Below are 13,206 nucleotides of genomic sequence, written 5' to 3' on the forward strand. Positions count from 1 at the left end.
ATATATATATATATATATATATATATATATATATATATATATATATGAGCTGCTCCGATACACAGAGAGCAAAAATAAAACAGGAGGTGAAACGAGCGGGAAGGAATGTGTGCGCCTTGCTTGAAAGAGAAAAAAAAATTGTAAAATGAGTGGGACCTAATACTATGCCTTGTGGCACACCATTATTGACCATTAGGTGCTAGATGAAGTACCGTTATATCAAGCACATTGCCTCCGACCTGAGCGATAGTTTGAGAACCAACCAACAGTGTGAACTGAGAAGCCAATATCTGAGGTCTTGTGGCATGTCATGATCTACAGCATCAAAGACTTTGGACTGGTCTAACTGAAGTGCAGCACAGTAATCCTTAGCGTCCAAAGCTTCAACATAATTGAAATCCTTTAGCGAAGCAGTCATTGTGCTATGTTGTTTTCTGAAGCCAGATTGGAGGGAAGATAAAATATTCAAAGAGGATGCCTAAAAGGATCACCAGTGTCAAAAAGGATTTTAGACACTGGTGATCCTTTTAGATTGGACACTGGTGAATCTATACACCTGCTTGTGCACTGCACTTGGCTTGTTTTAGGTGGGGTGCACCAGTGCTGGTTGAGTACCTGGCTGAATGACTAAAAGCTTGTTTGTTCTATTTTGGTCCACTGTCCTTCAGTGAGGTTGCAAAACTGTGTCATTCTGTCAGCATAGTGTGAGTCTGCTTCAGTTTTTAACACTGAAGGTAATGATGGTAGAAGTGAATGCTGAAATTCCACATTTTCATTAGAAACATTTTTGTTCTTTCTTCATTCGGCTGCTTCAGGGGTTGCCACAATAAACTGTCACACAAAGACTTGGTAATTATTTTTTACACGGGATGTCCTTCCTGACACAACCACAGACCACCGAGCTACCACAGTCCTCTGTGTGGAGCAGGGAGCTGCCAGCTGGGGTGCCTGGGGGAGCAGATGATGGGGGTTCAGGGTCTTGCTCAAGGGCCCAGAGTGGGACAAATGACAGTAGAGACAGGTGTGGGTGCTTCACTTATCCCCACCCACATTTTGATGTTGTTGGTACCGGGAGTTGAACCGGTGATCTTCCGATCACAGACACATCTTCTCTGACCTCTGTGCCACCACTCCCTCATTTCCATTAGAAACATTTGGTAGTAACTCATTGTCAAGAATGACAAAGTGTTATGGAAGTACAGGTGAAGCCGGTTGCTGCAGTTTTCTTATATGAAGCCATGAAAGGTCAGTAAACACATCCTGCTGTTAAACTCTTATCTTAATGGCTCCTGTTCTCTGGATACTGGGCTCACACTACTGTTATTATCTTTATCTCCCAGGCTTGGGATGCTGCAGGTCTCTTTCTGAAGGAATACAATATCTATTTCTTATGATGTAACGTTCTGTTGAACACTGTCATGTATTCGCATCACCTGGGTTGTCTAATCCAAACACTGACTGTTTTGACATGCCTCATGCCTCAGCAACAGTTTGCAGCACCACATTTAGCAAAAAGTAATTTTGTGCAGGTAGTTGCAGCTTTTTGATTTGCTTTATTCTGATTCTTTAAAGCTTTGCATCAGCATAGTATTTGTGCTCCATCAATATACTGATCATTGATGTTTTTATCACAACTGATTGGACTTGCCAGGGAAATGAAATCAGTATCTGAAATAAAGTAAATGGCTGTGTGCTTGTCAAATTTACTTTTCATTAAATCATACCTGCTAAATTGGCAAATAGCTGAAGAGAAAATTTATAATAATAATAATAATAATAATTTTTATTTGGAGGAGCCTTACTAACACTAAGGACACCGAGGGTACAAACAACACATACATATTTAAACATCAAAATACTAACATATGCACATAAAAACATCAAACTACATAAAAAAGCATAAGAAAAAGACATTGCAAGTTAGGGGGAACTTAGTAGGTGATCCTGAATGGCTGACTTGAGTCTGGCCTTAATGAGATGGGGAGAGTCATAGTTTCTGATTTCTGGTGGCAGTGAGTTCCAGAGAATGTTCTGCTCCCCATGGTGGTGAGGCGGATAAAAGGAACAGTGAGGTTGAGAGATGAGGCACATGTGAGGGATAGAGTGGCAATGGGGCGGAGGTCAGACAATTAATAGAGGGGCGAGATTATGGATGGCTTGTACAGAACAGGGGTGATTTATCTGGAGGAGGGGGTTCTGTTGATAATGTGTCTGATGAATTCTGAATCAGTTTAAGTTTGTGAAGTGATTTGTGACGAAGACCCAAAAGAAGAGAAAACAAGTCTTTTTGAAAGGTAACAAGACAGTGAACAAGCATAGCAGTAGTAGGGATCAAGGAGGGGCAGAGATTGATAATGATAGTGACTGATGTTACGAAGGTGGAAACATGCCGGCCGGGTGATGTTATTGATGTGAGATTGAAATGACAATGTACTCTTGAGGATGACACCCAGACTCTTGCGGGGAGGGAGAAACAAAGATATTGTCCACTAAAATGGGAGAACTGTAAGCTCTGGATTCTGTTGATTCTGTTTCAACGATGAGAAATTTAGTTTTGTCACTGTTTAAGAATGTTTGAAGAAAACCAAGATTTAAGTTCATTAACGGGAGGAGGGTGGAAGAACAGCACTGGGTTTATTGGAAAGGAAGAGCTGGGTGTCATCTGCACAACAATGCAGATGATGTTATATTTACAGAAAATATTACCAATGGGAAGGCGATAAAAGAAGTGGAGGGGCCCAGGGACAGAGCCCTGTGGAACACTGGTGGTTACAGGGGAAGGCTTGGAAGCAAAAGATTGAAGTTGAATGAACTTTGTGGCCCAAAGGATATAATTTAAACCAGTCAAGGGCGTGTGAGAGATACCCAAATGAGGAGAGAGAAATGGTTCTGAAGGCCGTACTCAGATCAAGAAGAATGACAACGGAAACATCAAAGTAAGCCGAAGTCTGCGGCCAATAGGTCATTAGTGGTTTTTATAAGAGCAGTTTTTGTGATATGGAGGGGATGAAAACCAGACACTGGAATTGTTCGTAAAGATTATAATTTGTTAAGTGAAAATGAAGTTGAGCAGCAACAACTTTTTCATGATTTTTAGAAAGAACAGGTATTTGGATGAAGATGATTAAATTTAGTTGGATCAGCACCAGTTTTTGTTTCAATATTGGAGTGATGGCAGCTGTTTTTAGCAGCTGGTGAGTAAAGAAATGATGATAGCAGAGACTGGGGGGCAGAGAGGGAGGCAGGATTTTACCAGAACTGCAGGGATGGGATCCGACTGACAAGTGGACGTCTTGAACTTGAGGATGAAATCAGAGATGTCTGAGAGAGAGAAGCTGAAAAGCAAAGAAAGAGTGAGATGTGAAAGGGGGTGGGAGGAGGTATTAATAGCAGGGTTTGAACTGAGAAGCAGGTGAATTTTATTAATTTTGTCATTACAAAGGGCCATTAAGGAGTCACAGAAAGCAACAGAGTTCAGATGAGGTGGAAGAGAAGCTGGGCATTGGAACGTTTTATTAAGAAACAAAAACACTTGCTTAGAATTTTCTTCATTTAAATGAAATAATTTAGAGAAACAAGTGGATCTAGCATGAGCAATACAATTTCATCCTTTTGAACATGATTTTTGTGCATTTCTGTGTGGATTGCAAGACCAGTTTTTCTATAGAGACACTCAAGCCATTGGCCTTTGGCTTTCTTCAGCCAAAATTCAGACGTAAACCAAGGGCAGAAACAGAGAAGGAGACAAACTTGGTTAAATGCATATTTGAGCGGCTCACAGTTAATAATAGCTAATAAGCCAACACTATCTTGGTGTCACCTATTGCCTTCATGTGCAGTCCAGATAATTTATCTCTGTTGCCTTTAAGGCACCTGAAAGCCGTGTTGCTAGATAGAGTCGAAATTTTCCAGCCCAAAAATCTGTTAAAAACCACTACATCACCCAAGAACCCGCCCAATCAATATATTGTTATATTTACTGTTTGAACATGAATACACATCAGTACAGGTGAAGGTATAAAGATATATTGGTGTATATACTGTATGTTCATTGATGTGATTAATCAAAATCAGTTAAACGTGAGTGTCTTTATTTAGAAAATTCACATTTCAGGATCTATAGACATGTTAAAAGTTATAAATGTTGTCTTTTCTGTCTGTTTGTTTTCCAAATATATTAGTGTTTGTGAATGACAGGCATTACCATAAAACACTTTGTAGAACGGTGCTTAATGAAGTTCAGTCCATTTCCTTGTTTTAGTTGACCCACAGATCTGCCACATCCAATATGGCGGACGCGCTGCCGTACCGCTGCAACGGGTCAGTCCGCTCAACGAGGTGTCCACTAAAACTAGCATAATTTAAAGCGCTGCCTCACCAGATCTCTGTTGTGAATGCCCTGGCAGGGGACAATAGCCAATCAGTGATGGAGAAAGGTCAGGGCAGCTTTGGACCAATAATGCTGAACGATTGGTTGAAATGTGTCTAAAAGGTCAAAAACTGCAGATCTGACTCCAAATCCACCCAAATTATACCCAACTCCCCCACAAAGCTATTTTTACCCTCAAAATCAGAATGAAAACAAATGCTCTGTTTTATTTTTTGTTTAGTAAAAATACTTTAGTTTTTATCTAGAATCATTACATGAACTGCTAACTAGATGATTAATAAAAGTTGTAGCTGAGGATGTCAAAAATATTAGACAAAACAATTTAACTTCCTTCCTCCGTTCATTTTTATGCCACGACTTTTCAGCAGCAGCTGCACAACTTTGCTCCCCAGGAAAAATGTGATTTTTTAAAGCTAATTCTGGGAAAAGTAGAGTGAGAGGGTAGAAGAGAAGCCAATGGGGAGGATCTGAAGGACCAACAAGGCGTTCCCCCGATGGCAGGGACTCTTCATCAGCTCGTCTGAACTCCAGGAACAGGCGATGAAGAGCTCCCTCTTCAGCTCACGTCCTGCTGGCTCCACTTTGCTCTGCGAGGATAAAAGCTGCAAGAGGACACACGTTCTCTGCACCTTTCACCTGCTGCTTTAATTTCAGGAGGATTTCTGTGACCTGCAGCTTCACAGCGAGTGCAGCAGCTTTTTCATGATGAATCACAAACTCACAGCAGGTGAGACTGGAACAAGAGAAGGTAACAGAAACAATCTGGGGGATTTTATTTTTTTTAAACGTCAGTAGTCCTTTAAACGATAGAGAGCATAAGTGAATGTCTGAGGCACAGCAGATGAGTTTGGTGGAGTTTGTCGAGGAGTTTCCTGCCTGTGTAAAACGCATGCAGAGCTTTGCATCTCCTATCCTGCAGCCAGAACTCATTGTCTTCTCAGATATGGATTACCATTAGATTCATGTTTTACAAACAACAACAACAAAACTACTCATATGGTGCTGAAGGGCTGAATCATGCAGTCCAACTTTAGGAAACACAGCACTCTCTTGGGATTATAATCTGAGTTTTTGCACATTATGGTGAAAAAGAATAAATGAAGACCAGACTTTTATTCTATTCACTGGAAAGAGAGGCTACTTTATATTAACCACTTCACTTTTTTACTCTTATTTTTCTGTCCAGGGTTAAGCTGTGTTTTAATTTATGAAGGCATTTTTCTTCTTATCTAGGATTGATGCAAGGCCCTGAAAAATTCCTTCTTGAACATATATCAGTGCAAGAAGACATGCCAGTCATTTTATCTGGCTTGAAACAGAAACGCAGTGTGACCTGGTTGTTTGTTCACCCGCCCACTGAAACATGTGGAGCAGCAGAGAGCCTGTTTTTCAAACTGAACTTGTGATTTGTATAACAGAGAACAGGATACTTAAAAACAAAGATATTTTATGAACCAGATAATTATATTAAACAAACTATTAAACTGTTTCTCCTTTCCATTAACAGGAAATCAGTGTTGTGCAGCAGGATTGTGTCTGTCTTCGTGTAAAAATGTTCTCACCAGTTTTAATAGTGACTTTCTCTGCAAATAAATAGGCCTACTGTGCCGCAGCGCTCACACACCAACTGGAGGTGCTGCAAATTCCATGACAAATAGTTCAGAAATAATGTGCATAAAACAAAAGCCTGAAGAATGCAGGTTCTTAATGAAGCGGGGATGCAGGGCTGCATGAGTTATTGGCTTGGATTAAGCCTGTGTGTGCAATGATGATATTGTAGTGAATGCATCACAAACATGAATGTATAGATTGCTTTTTCCTGTTATTTCATCTTTTTCCCTCTGACGGTTGCTGAATTGTCAGCTCATGAATCTTTCACCCCATGCGGTTTCATCCCCACCCTTTGGTGCAGAGAGGACCTGCTCCGTGTCTTGCTGTGCCTCTACAGCACCGAAACTCTGCTTCTGTGATTTAGACTGTTGTTGCCACTCTGGCTGATTTAGTAGGTTTTGTTCTTGGTGCACTTTATGTAAAGACGTGTATTAATTTCTCATTTAGTAGTAACTAAGAAAACTGAACGAAGTTTGATTCTTTTTTAATAAAAACTAGCTGTAACAGTTTAAAAATAAAATGTTTATGATGGTGTTAAAAGGAGAAAATATAAATGACTAATAACAGTACTTCAGGTAGGCATGAAAGCATGTTTTGACAGTTCTCTACAATAAGTCTTCCAGTCTTAAAGGCAAAATTAATATGTTGAACTTTAACTCAGATATCCCAAATTTTTTCGTTTAACTTTTTTTTTCAGGACAGGTTTGTAAAGTTTTTTTCTGAACTTACAAAATATTGTTGCAAATGATGTATCAGTTAGAATTCACTGGACCTTTAGTGATGTTTTATGATTTCAGATGATGATGGAGGGTTATTCAACTGGTGGCCCGGGGGCCAAATCAGGCCCATGGACGAGCTCAGTTCGGTCCACCATTGGGTTCATTTTAAATCAAACTATATATTTAAACCATAAAACAAACTTGTTTAATGACAATAACTGCTGGATGTCCGGCCCCTGAGCTCTTGGTTTTCAGTAACTGTGCCCCCCTGAGCAGTTTAGCTGAAAAGCTCTGTGCTAGATAATTATTCAATAAAATACCATACCATATTAATACAATTTGATGCACCGTATGATACAATATGATATGACACAAATCAACATGCTCTGACACATTATAGGATGACAAATAACTGCAGAATTACATGACAAGATTTGATACTCTCTAAATCAGATTAACACGTACGATTTAGTGATGGATAATTCTAATGATTATCATTATCTTTAACATGTTTTGTAATTTGGTGCCATAATAGTGTTAAACGGAATATCAGATGATACTAATAAAGTAGTTTCACAATATTTGAGTCGTTTCACCAGCAGCTGGTTGTTATTCTGCCATGTGACAGGAACATGCGTTTCTGCTCCACTTAAAGCAACGGATGGCCCCATCCTGCTGCTGAAATCAATAAAGACCAGTGGGCTGGATGAAGAAGATTGCTGAGCTCTGACCTTTGTGTAAAAGAATATGAGCTGTGCAGATTTCTGCTGTTGACTGAGGCCTCGCAGTAAACTTCAAGGAACTTCATGTGGTTTCACAGACAAACTGAAACTCTAAAAAGCATAAACATGATCAGGCAGGATTATGGTTACTGACATTATACATTATTCATTTGTTTTCTGCTCTTTGCTTCAGCCACAACCTGAGGACGACATCGTTTCGACATCCTGTGACTGGACAGATTTCATCTGATAACATAGAATACACATTACAAGACAGGTGAGCTGGTCTCTGCGCTTCTTGATTAAACGTATAGAGCCGTTGTTACAAGAACACGTGATGGAGGCTTTAAAGGATGATGTAGAAATGGACCGTCACTTTCCTGTTGTCACATGAGCTGATTTTCAGAGGAGTAAATAGCTTCAGTCATAGTCAAGGTGTACGTTTGAACACGTGCACTTTTCTAATCAGGCTGCGTTCAATTCTTTCTGTAATGATATTTATAACTGCAAAAACATGATGGCACGATTGGCTCCTGGAAGTTTATTAGTTTTGTTCATGTCTTTACTTCAGTAGTCTCTCTGGTAGTGTCACACCTGAAACCTGCACGTGCTACTTCAATTCAATTCAATTCAATTCAGTTCAATTCAGTTCAGTTCGATTCAAAAATCGAACTGGGGCAATTAAAAGAGGCTTGTAGAGCATACATAAAATAATACAAAATAAAACTGCATAATAGAACAAAGTCCAATATGCATTAGCAAGGTGCAAATGGGCAATAAGGTAAATAAGTCCTTTTTGCAACTGAAGTCCTGTGGATTGGGGCGATGTAGGTGAGGATGTTCATATCGTGGCTTCTGAGTCTGACTCATCAACCTGCCCAGTGGACATTGTGCTTTTTATTCAACAGAGGTATTTCTGTGAAGTGGACAGCTCTTCCTGATTTTTTGTTTGTTTGATGGAGAATTGTGGGCGTGTTAGAGGAAATGACCTAAAGCAGCAGCATTGCATTGTTTTTATTCATCACCATATGTTCTGTCCTGACATGCAGCTGGGATTTATGGTCACTTCCTGCTGCTGCGTGAATCATCCTGCACAGTCTTTAGAGCTGCACGGCAGGTTTAGCGCTCAGTTCGAGGCAGCAGGTGTCTGCTCATATTGAAGCCGCCATGTGTCGTACAGTCATGCACAACGTGCTTCTACTTTGGGCAAAAGCATTAAAAGAGACGAGTACGTGCTCTCTTTATTGTTGGTGTTATGAAGCTGTTCTGCCAGAACAACAAACTGAGTGATGGACTCGTCTGCAGTCTACTGAAATTAATTCTTGAAAATCTTCATCCTTAGTTCAGCTCTGCTAAGCCACAGATTTATAAACCATCTGAAGCTCAAACTTCACCTGCATTTTTTTAGTAATCCTGAAATTACAAATGTGTTCTTATAACTTTGGCAGTAACAGCAGAAAAGTGTCATGTAAAGTGAAAAACAAAATGTAGAAGTATTTTGTTACATATATCTAATCTTGTCTTAATGTTAGTGATTTTTAAAAGTATGCACTGCATGTAGAGCAAAGAGGTCACAGACAAACTGCTCGGATTAATACAAACACCAAAACATGAAACAGGAAACTTGTTTCATTTTTACAGTTTTTCTTAAATGATTCCAAAGTCATATCTATTTATGACCACAGTTGAAGGATTTTTATAAAACGCTGAGCTGAAATGCTCTTTTTATTTAACTATACGTGCTGGAAAAGTTTATACCCCACAATCTTTTTTCGTTCTTTCAAAAAGTAACGGTCTCGTGTTGAGTAAAGCTGTACTGAAGGGTCCACACATAATTTTCTGCTCACGCGTGAATTTGAGTTTGAACTTTTTTACATGTTCAGTTACTTTTTGCAAATCCCGACTGAATCACAACGTTTCATATTTTCTGACTCACGGTGAAAAGTTGTAACAATGTTTAGCCTGCAAAAGTTTAAACTTTGTCATTTAAGTTGTGAAATTTTGAGACTGCAAAGTCAAAGTAATCAATATTTTTACTATAACTAGACTAATTAGCTTCATTTTTGCTAATAAAGCACTTTATTGGTTTTGTTTGTTTTTACTGTATTTTATGCAAGTTGTTAGTGTAACATAGTAAAACTATAGTGGTGTCATTTTTACAGTAAACTGCTGCAGAGTCACTGAATAAAAGCTATTTAAATATACAATACATAACATTTATTAACAGTAAATGCTAATCTGTATTAATATTAGTACTACTACAGGTTATAATAATATTATTCCAAAATGTATTATTATTTATAGCAATAAATTACTTGTAGTTATAGTTCCAAAAGTGTGTTCCTTCGTTGTGATGCAGATTAAATTTCTCATGTCTCTTTCTGTCCACACCATGGTAAAACAGTTTGAACCCTGCTCCAATGCTGCGAGCCTTGCTGCCCTTCCACTTGGTCTCTTGGACACATACAACATCTACCTTCCTTCTCAGCATCATGTCAGCCAGCTCTCTACCTTACCTTCCTTCTCAGCATCATGTCAGCCAGCTCTCTACCTTACCTTCCTTCTCAGCATCATGTCAGCCAGCTCTCTGCCTTTGCCTGTCATTGTCCCCACATTTAGAGCTGCAACCCTCAGTCCTACATTCTTCACTTTCCTCTTCTCCTCTGTCTCCTGACACGTTTCCCTCCTCGTGGTCTTCGACTAACAGTAGCACAATTTCCGCCGGCACCTTGTTTGTCAACAACACCGGTGGCGGTCGTTGTTAACCCGGGCCTCAACCGATCCGGTATGGTTTCGCTTTGATGAACTCGCATTAAGTGTTTTACATCGGATGCCATTCCTGACACAACCCTCACCATTTACCCGGGCTTGGGACCGGCACAAGAGATACACTGGCTGGTGCTCCCTAGTGGCTGGTTTTGTGACTCAATGAGACTAACTGTAGAAATAAAGTTTGAATGAATAAAAAATATGATTAAAACTTTAATGCAGAGTTTCAGAGAGCCAACGTTTAGTCCATGATGTCATTTACCTGCAGTGACAGGTTTGTTTGCTTTACCTAATGATGATAGCCTTGTGATGGTGAAGTTCTGGGCTTTGTTCACTCTCATCCTCTACGTATGACTTTATCCTAAGATTAAGTCAGGATACTCTCTGCAGGTTGGATTAGATTGAGGACAGCCTGAAAGCAGGAAGTAGCATCAGGAGGGCCTTCTTGCAGAGAGCTCCATCAGCTTGTGTTGTACTGCTCCGAAGCCTTTGACTTTTTTTTATAGATTATTATGCTGCGATCAATTAATTATCTCTTCTCATGTACACACACCGCCCAAAAGGATTAAAAAACGCCAGGCACCGTATACTTGCTGCTTTATCATAGCAAGACGAGCAGGAAATCCGGGCACAGTGACTTTCCTCCCTCTACACCACACTACATGAAATATTGCTCTGCTCTTCCACACGCCACAACAAATCTCCCGGGGAACTGTTTCAATGACCGTGGTGGTAAACAGTATGAAAGCTTCACATAAAGCAGCAGCGTCCTCTTGATACGACAGACACATCCTGTAAAAACGCTGGCCGACGTCCAGCCTGCTGAGTGACTGCAGGTTGTATTCCTGTTGTTTCAGGTTTTTATGTCCCCTTTACTCTGCAGGTGCTTTTCTGTTACCTGACAAGCATCCTTACCTTCTTCCTAGATAAAGTCCAGAGGTACACAACAGGAAAACTAGCAGCTCTGTTTGTTTTATTAATTCCCTTCTTTACCAAGTCAGGAGTATTTTTTTTAAAAAGTAGATTAAGTTCAAGGTTTATTTCACCTGTTTCCTACATTTGTATTATCCACTAATCATAAAGTTTGTCTGAACATGTAGAGAGTGATACTTGTGCCTATTTTCTGTCGCTGCTCTGTTTTTAATCACGTTTTCTGTTCAGAGCATCTGATGCAAGCCTTTGAAAAGACGTGATGTAACATCATGCAAAAGATGCAACAATTAGCTCGTATTTCAAAACAAGTGGTTCTACGAAGGAATTCTCGTGGAAGCTGAAACAAGGCATACACTTTATGAGTTTGCTTATTTTTTAAATTTTTCTTGTGATTCTGGTATGAAGTTATGGTGCACACTCGTGAGGCCACACACAGCTGCTTGTGTGTGCGCTGGAGAGAGTTGTACTCACGTCGTATCTCTCGCTTCGGATGGTTCAGAAGCTGTTCATAGATCGCAGCAGGCAGAAAAAGAAAAGTGCTGACAAACTGTGATAAATGACAGCGTGCAAGTAAAGCTCCAGAGTCAGCAGCTTTACCACCCTTTAATCACTATGTAAATAATATACACTTAAATTAATATTAATTTCATTTGTGTAATTATACATTGCCAAAGTGTATCTCTGTATAACTCACCAACCTTTAGTGCCAGGTCAGAAAGTGTCTCAAACATAAGTAGGGAGTCCTTTGATTTTAATAAAACGAAGAAAAAAAAAACATAAATGAGCAAACTATTAACTGGAATAATTTTTTTTTCATTCAACCTTTATTTAGACAGGTTAAACCTCGGGGAGTCATTTACAAGTGAGACCTGATTTCAACAAAAAGTGATGACAACAATAGACAATTATAAAATAGGCATACAGATTTGATTTTATTTTTTACAAATTAAAATGATGGCAGAAAAGAGAAACATTGATTAAAAACATCTTCTGAAATACAGTAAAGCAAGTCCATCCCCTCAACTGACCAGGCTGCGATTTCTCCCCATGTCGACTTTGTTTGATTCATGAAACACATTCATGTTCAGAGAAAATATGTAATGTTGATCTTTGTATTATTTGTCCAGCAAGTGTGTGTGGTGTTAGTTTGGTATTGTTTTCTGTGTGTGTTTAAGACGTGTGTGTTAGAGCCAGTTCAGAGCTCTTAACACATTGGCTGTGCCAGATCTCATGATGGCAGCAGGAAATAGTCATATCCTTTATATGTGAACGCTCAGCACAGATCTGCTCTGTGTTTCACGGCTTGTCACGGCAAGAATAAAGGAGGAACTTTGAAATCCAGGTTTTTTTTAAAATCTCTTCTGTTTTACTGATCGTCATTCATACTGTCATCGCAGCTCCAGGGTAGAGTCCCGCATGTCCAAGTCGGCAGCCAATCAGAGATCTCCCAGCATGGTCGCAGAGCCCTCCAAGGCTGTGACCTCAGCTGCTGTGGATGTCGCCTCAGGGTCAAAGGTCAGCATCTGTTCCTCAATCTAGATGATTGCAAAAAGACATTTTGCCTTCGTTTGTCCTTTGTTTTACTGCAGAACTGTAAAAACCTTAGGAACACTGTTATTTTAATAAAGATCACGTTTAGATTGTAGTTTTTTTTACATTTCAATAACTGCTGAAATGTTTGTACTTGAGTTCTTCTGATACACATTAATTATGTTGATAAAATAATTTATCCACCTCCAATAGAAATGATCCTATTCTCTTTTTGTTATTTTTAGCTTTTTTCTTTCGCCTTCCTGTTACAGTATACTAACATCACAAGACCACTAAAAACCCAATATATTTAAAATAGTGAAGGTCGAAACAAAGGTCAAAGGAATATATTTATACATATATGTATGTATTATATATATATGTATATACATATACATATATATATACATATACATATATATAGATATGTATATGTATACATATATATACATATATATATATGTATATACATGTATATACATATATATATATATATATATATATATATACATATATATACATGTATATACAT

At 39.0% G+C, this 13,206-nt stretch overlaps 1 protein-coding gene across 1 annotated transcript in view; it reads left to right on the top strand.

The window, feature by feature from the left end:
- plekha7b (pleckstrin homology domain containing, family A member 7b) overlaps nt 1–13,206 on the top strand; it is a 127,813-nt gene that overhangs the window by 51,264 nt on the left and 63,343 nt on the right. Inside the window, exons 4-5 of the mRNA XM_037692724.1 lie at nt 7,636–7,719; nt 12,542–12,659. Coding sequence (XP_037548652.1) covers nt 7,636–7,719; nt 12,542–12,659 — 202 coding nt within the window. The remainder of the gene's footprint in view (nt 1–7,635; nt 7,720–12,541; nt 12,660–13,206) is intronic.

Source organism: Nematolebias whitei, chromosome 2, assembly GCF_014905685.2.
Source record: "Nematolebias whitei isolate Nwh7 chromosome 2, NemWhi1, whole genome shotgun sequence".
Lineage (NCBI taxonomy): Eukaryota > Metazoa > Chordata > Actinopteri > Cyprinodontiformes > Rivulidae > Nematolebias > Nematolebias whitei.